Source organism: Mesocricetus auratus, unplaced genomic scaffold (assembly GCF_017639785.1).
Source record: "Mesocricetus auratus isolate SY011 unplaced genomic scaffold, BCM_Maur_2.0 Super-Scaffold_100004, whole genome shotgun sequence".
Taxonomy (NCBI): Eukaryota; Metazoa; Chordata; class Mammalia; order Rodentia; family Cricetidae; genus Mesocricetus; species Mesocricetus auratus.
In genome coordinates this window covers 55,090,008-55,108,166 of record NW_024429189.1, presented here as the reverse complement: position 1 = coordinate 55,108,166, position 18,159 = coordinate 55,090,008, and the positions used below count along the sequence as shown (strand labels likewise).

At 36.8% G+C, this 18,159-nt stretch overlaps 1 protein-coding gene across 1 annotated transcript; it reads right to left on the bottom strand.

Moving 5' to 3' along the window:
• Positions 1–11,855: 11,855 nt before the first annotated feature.
• LOC101827724 (olfactory receptor 1094) lies at positions 11,856–12,851 on the bottom strand. Its single transcript, XM_005065031.2, has one exon. The coding sequence runs from the start codon at positions 12,849–12,851 to the stop codon at positions 11,856–11,858; it is 996 nt and encodes a 331-aa protein (XP_005065088.1).
• Between the last annotated feature and the right edge of the window lie 5,308 nt (positions 12,852–18,159).

The window sequence follows — 18,159 nt, the reverse complement described above, 5'->3', positions numbered from 1 at the left end:
TACTTAGTCAAGGCTCCAGGAATGGTAACCAAGGTAGTCATCGATCTCATTATAGGGGAAGGGCATCAAAGGCAGTTTCTTCATCACTACCTAGATTCTTAGTTGATCCTCTACCATTTCATCTGTGCCAGACCTCTTTCCAAACCTGTACTGGCTCCTTTTATCAAGACATCTCCTTTCTTGCCCTCCTCTATTCTTCCACTGTCTCGGTTCCCCTGTTCTCCTCCTCCCTTCTCCCCATTTCCATCTCCCTCCTGTCTCTCAACATGCCCCCAATTCTCTCAAGGGTTCTTTTTCGGGGGACCATGCGGTCTTCTCTTGGGTCTTCCTTGTTTCATAAATTCTCTGGTGGTGTGGATTGTAGGCTGGCAATACTTTGCTCTATGTCTAAAAACCATATATGAGTGAGTAATACTATATTTGTCTTTTTGTGACTGGATAACCTCACTCAGGTTGGTTTCTTCTAGTTCCATCCATTTGCCTACAAATTTCAAGTTTCCATTGTTTTTTTTTCTGCTGAGTATTAACTCCATTGTGTAAATGTACCACATTTTCTTTATCAGGGGCATAGCACATAGATACAAATTTTAGACATGGGAATTTTTATTATAGTATTTAAGTTATTTTTGTGAATTCTATATGTGTCTTTTCCTTCTTCTGTATCTATGATCTTTAGATTTATCCTTTTTTATCATTTCACAGAATCCCTTGCTGTTCTTTTTATGAACTTCAAAAAATTTAATGTTTTCTTTGCTTGAGTAATCTAAATCTTTTATAATGACTTCAAGAAATAATGGTCTCTTGTCTACTTTATTTAATGTATTAGTCATGATTTCTAACGTGCTTTTTATTTGTCTCCCCGAATTTTTCTTTCTAAGTTTCAGGCTTGCTTTTCTTCAGAATATCTGTTTATTAAAATTTAATTTGATAGTGTGAATTATTTTTATTTCTTCTTTTAAATATTTTTATTTTTGTTATCAGTTATCCATGCCTTCACTGAGTTATTTGAAAATATTTATAATTGCAACTTGAAAAATATTATCTTGTGTGTCATCTAAGTTGACACTTCATACAGCCAGTTAGTTTCTGAAATATTGATGTAAAGAAAAGGAGAATATGAAAAGCAGACAATTGTTACCTTGTTGAAAGTGACTGAGACTCTCTTCTTTAAGGATTTGGAAAAAATTTAAAGTATATACTTAATTAAAAATAAAATCAATATTATTCTTCAGATTCATCTTTTTCATTCATTGTTAATGGCTAACTTTGTCTATTTGACAACAATAAAGCCCTGCAAAACTTTAAAGGAAGTTATATTTTGATACTTTATCCTGGAATGCTAAACAAAAGAACTCTGGCAAACTGCCAACATTTGGGTTTAGTAAAATAAGAATGCTAATAATATTTATGAAGTAGTGAAGTCCTTTATTCCATAATGCTCACCTCAAAATGTCACAGCATGAAACATAATAATGGTATAGCTTTGGGTACATTACTTTTATAAAATGAGTTACTGTTTCAATGATGCTGTGTACTGTGCTTTTAAAAAATTAGCATCGACAGCAGATCCAGATCCCGGCCCAATGGGATTCAACCTGACCAGAAACTGCCTGCTTCCAAGTCCCAGTCATCACCCACAGGACAGGGGAGGTGAGGCAAGCCTAGCTTCTGGAGGCGTGAGCAGAAATACTGGAGACTTGAGGACTTTGCACAGTGGATGCAGATGCCACATCAATGGGATTCAGCACACCCAGAGACTGCCAGCTTCCAAGTCCATTCTCACATACCCATCAGGGGAGGAAGAGACTCCTTCTGCACCCACAGGAAGAAATGACGGGAAGAATACAATACAGAAACACACCCACCAACTGAAAAACCAATATAACACCAACAGAAACAAGAGCATCTACACATGCAAGACCTGAATGGTCCATTGCAGAAGAAGAAGATGAGAAAGACGATAAGGCAATTTTATGAAAATGATAGAGGCCCTCAAAGAATATATGAGAAAATCCTTGGAAGCCATGGAAGAAAAAATGAACCAAAAATAAAAGAACTGCAAGAAATGGAGTGAAAAAATCCAAAAAAATTGCAAGAAATAGAAGCAAAGACAAACCAAAAACTCCAACAAATGCAAGAAAGAGAGGAAAAGAAAAAGCAAAAATTACAAGAAGCAATTAAAAAAGGTACAAGAGTTGAAAGCTGAAATAGAGACAATAGAATAAACACAGTCTGAAGGAATTCTGGAAATAGAAAAACTGGGCAAGCAGTCATGTACTACAGATACAAGCATAACCAACAGAATACAAGAGATGGAAGACAGAATCTCAGGTGTTGAAGATACAGTAGGGGAAATAGATTCATCGACCAAAGAAAATCTTAAGTCCAACAAATGCCTGACACAAAATATCCAGAAAATATAGGACACTGTGAAAAGACCAAACCTAAGAAAAGTAGGTATAGAATAAGGTGAAGAAATCCACCTCAAAATTCTACCAGAAATTCAAAGAACAGCTTATAACAATTCTTCTCAAAGTATTCCACGCAATAGAAACAGAAGGGTCTTTGCCAAACTCTTTCTATGAGGCTTCAATAACCTTGATCCCCAAGCCACACAAAGACACAACTAAGAAAGAGAACTTCAGACCAATATCCCTTATGAACATTGATGCAAAATTACTCAATAAAATACTGGCAAATCGGGTCCAAGAAGCAATCAAAACAATCATTCACCACGATCAAGTAGGTTTCATCCCAGGGATGCAGGGATGGTTCAACATACGAAAATCCATCAACGTAATCCACCATATAAACAAGCTGAAAAACAAAAATCACATGATCATCTCACTAGATGCTGAAAAAGCCATTGACAAAATCCAACAACACTTCATGATAAAGGTCTTGGAGAGATCTGGGATAACAGGAACATACTTAAACATAATAAAAGCTATATACAGTAAACCAGCTAACATCAAAATAATTGGACAGAAACTCAACGCAATCCCTCTAAAATCAGGAACAAAACAAGGCTGTCCACTCTCTTCATACATTATAATTTAAGTTCTAGCCATTGCCATAAAACAAAAGGGGATCAAGGGAATACAAACTGGGAAGGAAGAGGTCACACTTTCACTGTTTGCAGATGATATGATAGTTTACATCAATGACCCAAAGAACTCTACCAGGGAACTCTTACAGCTGATTAACACCTTCAGCAAAGTGGCAGGCTACAAGATCAACTCAAGAAAATCAGTAGCCCTACTATATATAGATGATAAAAGGGCTGAGAAAGAAATCAGAGAAACGTCACCCTTTACAATTGCCACAAACAACATAAAATACCTTGGGGTAACACTAACCAAACAAGTGAAAGACCTCTATCACAGGAACTTTGAATCTTTAAAGAAAGAAATTAAAGAAGCCCTCAGAAAATGGAAAGATCTCCCATGCTCTAGGATAGGTGGGATCAATGGAGAAAAAAATGGCAATCCTGCCAAAAGCAATCTACAGATTCAATGCAATCCTCATTAAAATCCCAGCACAATTCTTTACAGACCTTGAAAGAACAATAATCAATTTTGTATGGAAAAACAAAAGACACAGGATAGACAAAAAAACCCTGTTCTACAAGGCAATGTCAGGAGACATCACCATCCCTGACTCCAAGCTCTATTATAGAGCTATAGTCCTGAAAATAGTTTGGTATTGGCACAAAAATAGACAGGTAAACGAAGGGAATCGAATTGAAAGCCCTGATATTAACCCACGCATGTATGAACATCTGATCTTTGACAAAGAAGCTAAAAATATACAATGGAATAAAGAAAGCATCTTCAACAAATGGTGCTGGAATAAGTGGAGGCTGGCATGTAGAAGACTGCGGATCAATCCATGTTTATCCCGTGCACAAAACTTAAGTCCAAATGGACCAAAGACCTCAATATAAACCCAGCCACACTGAACCTCTTAGAAGAGAAAGTGGGTGGTACCCTTGAACGAATTGGTACAGGAGACAGCTTCCTGGACCTAACACAAGTAGCTCAGACAGTGAGATCAACAATTAATAAATGGGACCTCCTGAAACTGAGAAGCTTCTGTAAGGCAAAGGACACAGTCAACAAGACAAAAAGGCAGCCCACAGAATGGGAAAAAATATTCACTAACCCCACATCTGACAGAGGGTTGATCTCCAAAATTTTCAAAGAACTCAAGAAGCAATTCTCCAAAACACCAAAGGATCCAATTAAAAAGTTGGCTGCAGAACTAAATATAGAATTTTCAATAGAGGAGTCTAAAATGGCTGAGAGGCACTTGAGAAAGTGCTCAACATTCTAAGCCATCCGGGAAATGCAAATCAAAACAACTCTGAGATACTATCTCATTCCTGTCAGAATGGCTAAAATCAAAAACACCAATGGCAGTTCATGCTGGAGAGGATGTGGTGAAAGGGGAACACTCCTCCATTGCTGGTGGGAGTGCGAACTGGCTCAGCCACTTTGGAAATCAGTATGGAAATTCCTCAGGAAAATGGGAATAAACCTACCACAAGACCCAGCAACACCACTCTTAGGCATATATCCAATAGATGCCCATTCATACAACAAGGATGTCTGTTCCACTATGTTCATAACAGCATAATTTGTAATAGCCAGAACTTGGAAGCAACATAGATGCCCCTCAACCGAAGAGTGGATAGAGAAAATGTGGTATGTTTACACAATGGAGTACTATTCAGCAGAAAAAAAAAACAACGGAATCCTGAGATTTGCAGGCAAATGGATGACACTAGAAGAAACCATCCTGAGTGAGGTAACACAGTCACAAAAAGAGAAACATGGCATGTACTCTCTCATATATGGATTTTAGACATAGATCTGGGTATAGCCAGCCTACAATCCCATGGCCAGAGAGTCCAGGAAACAGAAACTTCATTCAATGGCTGATACAAGAAGAGGCAGACTCCCATGGCTAAGTACTGAGCTGAACTCAAGTAAGCTAGTAACAGAGATGGAGGACTGATGACCAAAGGAGTTAAGACTGGGCTGGTTTAACCCCAGAAACAGCTAACCTGACAAGGGTTAACTCTTGAATGCCAGGCTGATGCCTGGGAATCCAACATGGGAGTGATCAAGACCCCCTGAATGGGGGTGTCAGTGAGCATGCCTAGGTAATATATTGAGCCTTGGGAAGTAGATGAGCATACATCCCCAGTATACACATGGACTTTGGACTCCCATCCAACAATGTGAGATGAACTCTCACTCTGAACTCTTGTGGGGAGGGTCTAGGCCGAGCCCTTGATGAAATGGCAGACTATCAACACCCCCATTGTGGGCCTCATTCTCCCTGGGGAAATGAGGGGATAATGAGGGAGTTGGGGGGAGGGCTCAGAAGGAGGAGGGGAAAGGGAGAGGGACCTGTAACTGACTTGCGAACCAACCCTGTTTCTAATCTAAATTTAAACATAAAAATAAAAAATAAAATAAAATAAAGAAATCCACCTCAAAGGGTCAGAAAACATATTTAACAAAATCATAGAAGAAAACTTTCCCAACTTAAAGAAAGACATGCCAATGAAAGTACAAGAAGCCTACAGAACACTAAATAGAGTGTACCACAAAAGGATATCCCCTCTCTACATCATAGTAAAAGCCCTGAATATACAGTGTACAGAAAGAATATTAAGAGCAGCAAAGAAAAAAGGGCAAGTAACATACAAAGGTAAATCTATCAGAACGACAACTGACTTCTACATGGAAACTATGAAAGCAAGAAGGTCCTGGATAGATATTCTGCCAACGCTAAGAGACCATGGATGCCAGCACAGAATGCTATACCCAGCAAAGCTTTCAATCACTATACATGGAGAAAACAAGATATTCCATCACTAAACCAGATTTAAACAATATGTATCTACTAACCCAGCCCTGCAGAGAGTTCTGGAAGGAAAACCCCAATCCAAGGGTGTCAACTACAACCAGAAAATATAGCCAATAGATAATCCCACCTTACCAAGAGCCAAAATAAAAGAGGTGGAAATCCACATATAATTCCACCACCGTCAACTGTTCCAAAACAAACAAGAATGAGCAATCAATGGTCATTACTATCCCTCAATATTAATGGTCTTAACTCGCCCATAAAGAGACACTTGCTAGCAGAATGGATTCGAAGACAGAACCCATCCCTCTGCTGCATACAAGAAATACACTTCAGCCTCAAAGACAGATGTTATTTCAGAGCTAAGCATTGGGAAAAGATTTTCCAATTGAATGGAACAAAGAAACTAGTGGGGGTAGCAATCCTAATATCTAACAAGTTATATTTCAAAATAAAATCAATCAAAAGATATGAAGGAGGGCACTTCATACTCATCACAGCAGAAATCCACCACGATGAAGTTTCAATTTTAAACATCTATGCCCCAAATACAAAGACACCCACATTCATTAAAAAACATTACTAAAATTCAAATCACATAAAAAGCCCCACACACTTATAGTAGGAGACTTCAACACCTCACTCACCTCTAGACAGGACTACCAGACAGAAACTTAACAAAGAAGTAAAGGAAATAATAGAAGTTATGACCCAATTGGGATTAACAGATATCTATAGAAAATTCCACCCAAATAAAAAAGAATACACCTTCTTCTTGGCGCCACATGGAACCTATTCAAAAATCGACCACATACTTGGCAACATATCAAATGTCAAAAGGTACAAAAAATTGGAATAACTCCATGCACCTTATCAGACCACCATGCATTAAAATTAGAATTCAACAACAACACAAATTGCAGAAAACCTAAAAAAAAATCATGGAAGTTGAATAATGCATAATTGCACCATTTCTGGCTCAATGAATAAATAAAAAAGAAATTAAAGACTTCCTAGAATTCAATGAGAATTATGACAGAACATCCCCAAACTTACGGGACACTTTGAAAGCAGTGCTATGAGGGAAGTTCATAACACTAAGTGCCCACATGAAGAAACTGGAGAACAGTTATACTACAGAATTAGCAGCACAAATGAAAGCTCTAGAACACAAAGAAGCAAATTCACACAGGAGGAGTAGACACCAGGAAATAATCGAAATGAGGGCTGAAATCAATAAAGCAGAGACTAGGAAAACAATACATAAAATTAATTTAATGAAGAGTTGGGTCTTTGAGAAAATCAACATGATAGACAAACCTTTACCCAAATTTACCAAACGACAGAGTGTGAACATGCAAATTAACAAAATTAGGAATGAAATGGGGGAATGTAACAACAGACACTGAGGAAATCCAGGGAATCATCATGTCATACTTTGAAAACCTGTTTTCCACGCAATTTGAAAATCTAAAGGAAATGGACAGTTTTATTGATAGATATCACTTGCCAAAATTAAATCAAGAACAGATAAGCAATTTATACAGACCTATAATCCCTATGGAAAGAGAAGCAGTCATCAAAAGACTCCCAACTAAAAAAGGCCCAGGACCAGATGGCCTCAGTGCAGAATTCTACCATTAATTCAAAGAGCAGCTTATGCCAATTCTTCTCAAAGTATTTCATGCATTAGAAGCAGAAGGGTCTTTTCCAAACACTTTCTATGAGATTTAAATAACCTTGATATCCAAGCCACACAAAGACACAACTAAGAAAGGAAACTTCAGTCCAATATCCCTCATAAACATTGATGCAAAAATACTCCATAAAATACTGGCAAATCAGATCAAAAACTCATCCACCATGATCAAGTAGGCTTCATCCCAGGCATGCATGGTTGGTTCAACATAAGAAAATCCACCATATAAACAAGCTGAGAAACAAACATCCCATGATAATTGCACTGGATGCTGAAAAAGCCTTTGCCAAAATCCAACACCACTACATGATAAAGGTTTTGGAGAGATCTGAGATAACAGGAACTTGCCTCAACATAATAAATGCTATATACAGCAAACCAACATCCAAAATCAAACTAAATGGAAAAAAACTCAATGCAATTCCTCTAAGATCAGGAACAAGAGAAGGCTGTCCAGTCTCTCCATACCTCTTCAATACTGTACTTGAAGATCTAGCCAGAGCAATACAATAACAAAAGGAGATCAAGGGGATGCAAATTGGAAAGGAAGAGGTCTGACCTTCACTATTTGCAGATGAAAGTCTAGTTCACATAAGTGACCCAAAAAACTCCACCAGGGAATTTCTGCAGCTGATAAATACTTTCAGCAAAGTAGCAGGATACAAGATCAACTCAAAAAAATCAGTAGCCTTTTTACATATGGATGATAAAAGGGCTGAGAAAGAAATCAGAGAAACATCACCCTTTACAATAGCCACCAACAACATAAAATACCTTGGTGTAATGCTAACCAAAAAAGCGAAAAACCTGTATAGGAAGAACTTTGAGTCTTTAAAGAAATAAACTAAAGAAGACACCAGAAGGTGGAGAGATCTCCCATGCTCTTCGATAGGTAGAATCAACATAGTAAAAATGGCAATCTTACCAAAAGTAATATACAGATTTAACACAATCCCCATTAAAATCCCAGCACAATTCTTCACAGACCTTGAAAGAAAAATAATCAACTTTGTAGGGAAAAACAAAAGACACAGGATAGCCAAACCAATCTTATTCAGCAGAGCAACATCTGGAGGCATCACCATCCCTGACTTCAAGCTCTATTATAGAGGTGTAGTCCTGAAAACAGCTTGGTATTGGCACAAAAATAGACAAGTAGACCAATGGAATTGAATTGAACACCATGATATTTACCGATACATGTATGAACATCTGATCTTTGACAAAGAAGCTAAAAATATACAATGGAAAAAAGAAAGCATCTTCAACAAAAGATGCTGGCATAACCTAATTCTGGCATGTAGTAGAATGCTGATAGACCCATGTCTATTGCCATGTACAAAACTTAAGTCCAAATGGACCAAAGACCTCAACATAAATCCAGGCACACTGAACCTGTTAGAAGAGAAAGCAGGGGGTACCCTTGAACGAATTGGTACAGGAGATAGCTTCTTGAACATAACGGCAGCAGCACAGACACTAAAATCGACAATTAATATATGAGACCTCCTGAAACTGAGAAGCTACTGTGAGGCAAAGAACACAGTCAGCAAGACAAAGGCAACCCAAAGATTGGGAAAAGTTATTCACTAACTCCACATCTGACATAGGGCTGATCTCCAAAATTTACAGGTAAGTCAAGAAGCAAGTCTCCAAAACACCAAAGGATCCATTTAAAAAATGAGGTATAGAAGTAATAGAGAATTCTCAATAGTGGAGACTGAAATGGCTGAGAGACACTTGAGAAAGCTCAACATCCCTAGCCAACCGGGAAATGCAAATCAAAACAACTTTGAGATACAATCTCACTCCTGTCATAATGGCTAAAATCAAAAACTCCAAAGAGAGTTTATGCTGGAGAGGATGTGGAGAAAGGGTAACACTTCAACACTGCTGGTGGGAGTGCTGACTTGTACAGCCACTTTGGAAATCAGTATGGAGATTCCTCAGGAAAATGGGAATCAGTCTACCACAAGACCCAGCAATTCCACTCTTAGGCATATACCCAAAAGATGCACATTCATATAACAAGCATGTCTGTTTTACTACATTCATACCAGCATTATTTTAATAGCCAGAACCTGGAAGCAACCTAGATGCCCCTCAAGTGAAGAGTTTATAGAGAAAACATGGTGCATTTATACAATGGAGTACTACTCAGTGGAAAAAAACAACAGAATCTTGAAATTTGCAGGCAAATGGATGGTACTAGAAGAAACCATACTCAGTGAGGTATCCCAGTTATAAAAATAGAAACATGGTACGTACTCACTCATTTATGGATTTTAGACATGAATCAGGGGAGTGCCAGCATACTATACCAGTTCCAGAGAGTCTAGAAAACAGAACCTTCTTCTAGCAACTGATGAAAGCAGCGGCAGATACCCACAGACAATCATTGAACCGAACTCTTGGAATCCAGTGTCAGAAAGAGAGAACTGATGGACAAAGGAATTAAGAGTGGGCTGGTTTAACCCACAGAAACAGTTGACCTGAACAAGGTGGATCTCTTGGACTCCAGATTGATGGCTGTGTGGAAAGCATGAGATGCACCCAGTCCCCCTGAATGTGGGTGTCAGTGAGGAGGCCTATGTAATCTATGGGGCCTCAGACAGTATTTCTCCCTGGCATACAAATAGACTTTGAGTGCCCATGCAACAATATGGGAGGCTCTCTCAGCCAGGACTCTTGGGGGAGGGCCTAGGCCCTGCCCTGGATGAAATGACAGTAACTGGAGATCCACCATGGAGTGCCTCACCCTCCTTGGGGATTGGACTGGAAATTGGGTGGGGGATGGGTAAACTCATGGGGAGGGTAGAGAAGGAGGAGAGGGAGAAGCAGCTGGGATTGACATGTGAAACAAGATTTTTTCTAACCTAAATAAAGAAATAATAAAAAAACCAAAAAATAGTATCAAATTTACTTCATTGCTTTATATGTAGTTCTATAGTGATATATCCTGAGAAAGTCTTAGTAGACCTAGTCATTTTCAGGAAGAATTTTTTAATTTATTAATGGGAATGATGTTAATTGTTCTTGGGAGAAATTTTTCCATATCAAGAACCAGGCAAACAGAAAGTTCCCTGTCTCTACTTGTATAAGTGGATGGAGTTTTCCTTTTTCCAATTTCTAAGGGCTGAATTTCTTTCAGAGACTTGATTTTTGTAGGCATTTCAGCATGAACTCTTCTAAGTGGATCCAAGTACATCCATGGCTTCTGTTTTTGTGTTGGCAATGAGGCTCCAGCCAGATACCATGGCTCTCTTTATTTTGATACCACTCTTAACATCAGAACATGTCAGCATTCCATTCTTTATACCATGACTAGATGCCCATTGAATCCATGTATTTTAAAAGTAAAAAAAATTAACATCTAGAAGGGAAAATAATTGAACGAGAATGATTAAGTGGGGGCAGAGATTGCGATGGTCAGGTAGAAAAAAGAACATGAGTTATACTTAACATTAATTTTTGAAAAAGTCAAATGGGAATCTGCCAGTATACACTATACACACACACACACACACACACACACACACACACACACACACACACACACACAGACTATCCAAGAATCACTCATTCATTATTTAAGATTTCAATCTCTAGTGTTCCATAAAATAAAGGAAGTAGGAATAAATCCATATGAAACTAAGATAAGCATGCTGATACAATTATAGCCCTGAATGATGAATGATTCATTGTTATCCAGTTGTGGTGGCTCACATTCTTAATGCAAGCACTCAGGAGGTAGAGATAGGCAGATTTTTGTGAGTTTGAGGCTAGTTTCATCTATAAAGTGATTTCCACAGGACCCAGGGATATGTAGTTGCTTAAGTTAAACATGGCTAAAACCCCCTTAGATGGCTAGATTGTTGTGAGTATATTGAGATATATATTGAGCAATTTCATTAAACCTAGGAAAGAAGGCAACTGAAGAATGATGTATTCAATTTAGAGTAGGTAAAGAGAGCTTATTATAATACATAAAATTGAAAAGAATAGATTCTCAATGACGTTAATATTGCAGAGAAATCAGAAGACAGGAAGACAAAATACTAGTATCACTAGTATTTTAATACATCTGTGTTTCAATTTATTCATAGCTATATGTGATGTATTCATTATTACCTTTGACAAGCAGAAACAGAGATGCTCTTAACAAGTTACCTCTAAAATTTTGGAGTGTAGGCACTATTATCAAAATCTCATGAGATATTTTTTTCTCTGAATTACACAGACAAACATTGGGAATTATTTTAGTGGTTATTATATTTTAAAAACGTAATTTATTGATAAATGAATTTCTCTCAAACATTTTTTTCATTGCCCCTTTTACATCTTTGTTTCTCAGACTGTAGATGATGGGATTCAACATTGGAATGACAATAGTATAAAATATTGACACTATCATGTCATGTTCCAAAGCATAGTTGGAATTGGGTCTCACATACATGAAAAGAATTGTCCCATGATAAATGGACACTCCTGTGAGGTGAGAACCACATGTAGAGAAGATTTTTCTTCTCCCTTCAGCAGAACGCATCTTAAGAATCGCAAAGAGTATGAAACTGTAAGAAACCAAGACAATCAGGATGGTGATGATCTCAATGGAACCCACACAATAGAAGAGCAGAAGCTGGTTTATATGTGTGCTAGAACATGAAATAGCAAGCAAAGGAGGAATATCACAGAAGACGTGCCTAACTTCATTGGATGCACAGAAAGAAAGGCTGAAAGTAGCCACTGTGTGTATAGTAGCATGCATAATTCCACCTGCATAGGAAGCTATGATCAGAGGTAAGTAGACTCTAGGTGTCATGATCACTGCATAGAGAAGTGGGTTGTAGATAGCTACATAACGGTCATATGCCATTGCTGCCAACAGGAAGCATTCTGTGGTTCCAAAAGTAACAAAGAGAAACATCTCCATCACACATCCAGGATATGAAATGGATTTATCTTTTGAAAGAAAATTGACCAACATCTTTGGGGTGACAACTGTGGAATAACAGGTATCTAGGAATGATAAAACACTTAAGAAATAGTACATGGGGTTGTGGAGCCTGGAATCTCCAAAGACTAGCAAAACCAGTCCCATGTTACCTATAAGAGTAAAAAGATAGATGACAAGAAACAAGAGAAATAAGAAAACTTGCAGGTCGGCATCATTTGTAAAGCCTGTTAGTATAAACATGGTGATGTCTGTCACATTGTTGACTGGAATTCTTTGTACATCGTAATATAGAGGACTTCTTGATATTTCTGACATTCACCTGTTAGAAAGAAAATGCCCTTTGATAACTGTGTTCATCCATTGCATCCCTGGCTCATGTTCAAGACTTCATAAAAAAGCCTTTCTTCTTGGTGACAGTAGCAGTCATACAGAGTTTGAGAGCATGTAGAAGCATTACTCTGTTAAAAATAAATTAAAAAATATTTTCACATTTTTGCTGTATTTTTCATATTCAGTATCACACACTCTAATTATCAATTTGCCTGTTATTTTTTCCTACCTACTTTCTATACTACATTGTATTCATAAATATAAACCTCAGGATGCATCCTATGTTTCACACAGGGTCTCTAATAATTTTTCTCAATGATTAAATATAAATGTTAGCAGTCATATATAGATAGTGAGATGATTTGAATTTAAATAAGGAAAACTGTATGGGTATCAATTAGCACATATGAGGTAATGGAACATGGCATGAATTTGTCTTAAATTTCAAACTCATTCAGGTATGCCTTTATTTATTTTGGCAATGACTTTTTTCACTAATACACATTATACTACAATGAGCGGAATAGCTGCATTCAGGCATAGATGAGTGGTTTTTCTTTTTTGAAAATGAAAATCAAAATATAAAAAACAACAGCTAAATTTGAAATGTATTTTTCCTTGAAAAGTTACATTATAACCATTTTAGACACTTAGGCTTTTACTGTATTTTTAAAACAATTACAGGTTTGAAATTATTAACACAATTATAATATGATGGATCTCATTTTATATGTGCATATGAAAAAAATGTATCTTTGGGAAAGGCATGGTGGCTCATGCCTTTAATCTTAGTAGAGCTAGGACTGAACTCCATGATTTTTGTTAGCTTCATCCACATTGCCATCTCCAACCCAGTCAGGTGACCCTGTCTCAAAAAATTAAAAGAGATACATTTGTTTCAGAAATAATGCTTGATCATACTCTTGGTACCTGTGCCATAGAATTGATAAATATGCTGTAAACTAAATATCTGTCAGAATGAACATTAGTTGTTCAGAAATATTCCGCAAAGGAAATGTGATATGAACCAGAAACATACAGTGACAGGAAATCCTGACAAGATTCTTCAATCATGTATGACGCTTCCCTGGTTTAAATGCAAATTTCAGATTTAGTGTAAGCAGGAAATGTTCATGTACTGAGGCTGATTATTAAGGTTCAGTTTCCAAAGTATTGAAGTTCAGCAATAAAAAACTGCCTTTGGCTCACCTAACTAACATGCTGAAATACAATTAAACACCTCATTCTAGCATGGGGTTTCATATTTGAATTTTATAAACCACCATTTGCCTATGGGCAATATCTGTCTCCCCTCTATCTAGAACCAGTCCTTTCCACTGTCTCCCCACTGTCCCTGCCTCCCCTGGCCTCTTCTCAGAAGAATATCCTTACCCCCTTTCTCTTATTCCCTTTGCCTTGTATCTTCTCCTCTGTCCTCTATCTCATGTGTTTGCCCCTTATCCCTGCCCTCTATCCCTCTGGGGCAAATAAATCTTTGTGCTGAGAAATTGTCTTTGAGAGTCCTAAGCCAATACTTTTTCTTTCACTGACCTATAGTGAACAAATCCTGGTTTTAATCACTAAAATCAGAAAAACAAAACATCATGACTCTTACTTTCTTCTCAGGATTTCAGAAAGATCATCTTGTTACAGTTTATGAACATCCTCCTTTCATTGGCTTGACTGAGTCATTTGTAACCAGCTGATTTATATCCAATATGAAACACATGGTATTTTTTGTACTAAAATCTCTCTCTGTCAGCAGTACAGCATTTGGAAATTATTCTAAAAGAAGGGAACTGCTTGTTTTTGTATTCCAAGAAAAGTCTCTGTGATGGATGGCTACTGACAGTCAATATTGTGGCATTAAACAAAATATTCTGTGAGTATTACATATAATTTCAAAAATTGAAAATAAGATAAAGTAAAAAATCCAGATATTGTATAATATCAATAAATGCATTTTCATAATGATACACAAATATAATAACTCTTCCTTAGTTTGATTGTACTAATGAAAATTATGAAGATATAGATTAACACATATAATAAAACTGTGACTTAGCCCAGTAATATTCGTTGCCTTTTACCATTCCTTATTTTCTACTTAAAGAACCATTGACAGGCCGGGCGTTGGTGGATCACTCCTTTAATTCCAGCTCTCGGGAGACAGAGATAGGCAGATCTCCATGAGTTTGAGGCTAGCCTGTTCTCCACAGAGAGTTCTAGGATAGCTCCCAAAAAGCTACGGGGAAACCCTGTCTTGTAAAATTAAAAATGGTAAAAAGAAAGAATCATTGACAGACATGTGCAAACGATGGTTGAAACATACCAGGAATACAATCTAAATTAGGTAGGTCAGAGGGTACAAAACTACACAATTTACCACTGAGACCCTTTATGAAACACATCTTCATGTGTTGACTCACACATTTGCAGAAGAAAACTCAGCCACATTCCAAGTTTTACCTCCAAATTCCTGATATACCTGAGAAAAGATGGTTGTAAATAATTAGAAACATTATATTTTGAATGAAACTTCTGTGCTATCATCTTAAATTTATTACTTATTTACAAGGTGAGCTGGGAAAACTTGTTTCTTAGCACCAAAGTATAAATAAAATTGAATAAAATTGTTGGCATAATTATTCATTATTCTATTTTAAGGGTAAATAATTGTGGAATGTTTCTTATGATATTTATTAAAACTGTGGTACAAGACCTGAAAAAACATAAATATTAATTCATATTTTATTCAGATTTAAGAAAATAAACAAGGAATCTTAAATCACAGTCTGAGCTATTAATGGGTCACAACAAGCCAACGATTAATATTTTCACATCTAATATATATATTATGAGAGAACATATCTTAAAATGAAATTCCATGAGATTATAATTATTGTGTACCAGTCATATAAGGTTTACTGATCTTAAAAATATACTGTTACATCTGCTTGTAATCAGGTAATGATGGTATTAACTTAAATTTCCAATACACTTTTTGGATACCAAATGTCTTGCATTGAGTGATCAATTCATTTTAGCCATTTGATCATATGTTCACTTAAAATTTTTTGTTTGCTTATTCTCTTGGATTTAAAACAAATGATTTTGAAATGAACCAATATACTTTGGCTCTGCACCAAATTTCACAGAAACAGTTATCTAACTCTCCAATTCCCATTAGGCATCTGGTAAGGGTCCCAGTAGCCAAAATTAAATGTGGTGATTTAGACATTTTATCACAAATGCTCACAACACAAACATTTCAGTATACACACATCACTGCAACAGCGTCAGAAACAGAGTTAACAGGATGAAAACAGTAACTTCAGCTGCTACATTACTATAATGCTAGTAGAGGTGATGAAATGTGTGCAGGGCGTGTGTGTGTGTGTGTGTGTGTGTGTGTGTGTGTGTGTGTGTGTGTGGTTGTGTTGTCTTGTATAGTCCTTGTGACAACCTCTAAAATAAATGATTCAACGTACTTTTCTTGGATTCGGAATTGAGACTCAGTTGGACCATGCCATAGTCAGCAAAGTCAGGATTCAAATCTAGGCTTCCCTGCACCCATACCTATGCTATTTCCAGGGAACTTGCTATGTGTCAATACTCAGGAATCACTACTTCCTTGAATCAACACAAAACCATTTTATTAAAAATCTGATTTGTTTTATGAAGTAGCTATGCTTATGTAAGATATTTCTATATAAAGGCTGAATGTTTTGTATATTGAATTCTTAACATTCAGAAATAAAAGTAAATTTTGTTTAAATCACTTAATAACTAGATCCCCAGAGAGCATAAACCTTATTTTCTTGGTTTTAATTCTCTTTATCTTGCTTTCTCATGTAAATAAAACACATTCATAAACAACAACTTTTTGACCAAAGCAAGACACAATAATTTACCTAGGAGATATATGCTTCAATTGCAATATACATTTTCTTAAGGAGAATCTTATTATTACATGTTAAGGTAATTGATAAGTTCTTTGAGAAATACCAGCACCTTCAGTACCACAGTGCCAAATAGTCAGACCTGATAATATAAAAGCAACATTATATGAACTGAGCTTGCCATATTTAGGAATACATATGTATATCCATACATACAGATGCATAGAATAAGAATGAGTAAAAACTGAGGCCATAAATTTGAAGAAAAATAGGGATGGATATATGATAGGGTGTGGAGGGAAGAAGGGGACTGAAGAAATTTTGGAATTATAACTACAAAAATTAAATAAAAAAATTACAGAATTTTCAACATTAAGAAAAAATTGCATGTAATATAATTTCAAACTAAAGAATACAGTTTCTAATTATATTGCACATGATAGATTTTCCTCTTACTTTGGAAATGCTTGTCTCAGTCCCACAAGACAAGCAGTGAATATTGTGGGTTTTTTCTTGTAGCACCAGACCTTTAAACAATTCGTGAAGTATACAGGATGCCCAGGGGAGAGAACACATTGATTATCCCAGGATAGATAGAAAAGTACCCAGGTGATTTAGGTTTCTCATAATAAACAAGTGAATAATTTGCAAGTGAATGTGATATATAATGTTTGGCATCAAATAATCTCCCAGTGAATGTAGAATATACTCAGGCCCAGAAAATAAACATAATAGAATAGAGGTCCAACTCTAATAAGGTGCTTAGAAAACTGTGCATAAAAAGCTTATGTGAAATTTAGTTTCCTTCTCTTGAAAATATAACTGATTCCACTCAATAATCTACAGAAGTTATGCATTAGGATTATATGAAATCACAGCATAACTAAATTAAATATACTTCAAAAAACTATGCCTATTTGAAAGTAATTATGCCACAACTCAAGGTGGTATTCAGAATAGCTGTAAAAACTTAGTGCAACGGGATCTCCTGGCCTGGGGACTGCAGGCAGGTCAACTTTTCCCTGGCTCATCAAGCAACCAGTATCTGCTGACAGTACTATGCTAATCCAGCTCCCACCTACCAGGAGAGGGAGTGCCTTAGACCCACCTGCACTCACTGTGAGACCATCAAAGTATTGGACCTGCTTGCACACACTGGAAGAGAACCTTGGACCCATAACCACCAGGAGAGGAAAAGATGCCACCTGTACCTACTGGGAAGATGACAATATAAGAACATATTTAACAACATTTAAAGCAATATGATGCCATCAGAGTCTAGGTACTCTACACTAGCAAGAACTGAACAGACCATCACAGATGAAGCAGAGGAGGACAACCTTATAAACAACATTGTGAAGATTATAGTGACCCTAAAAGAGGAAATGAGA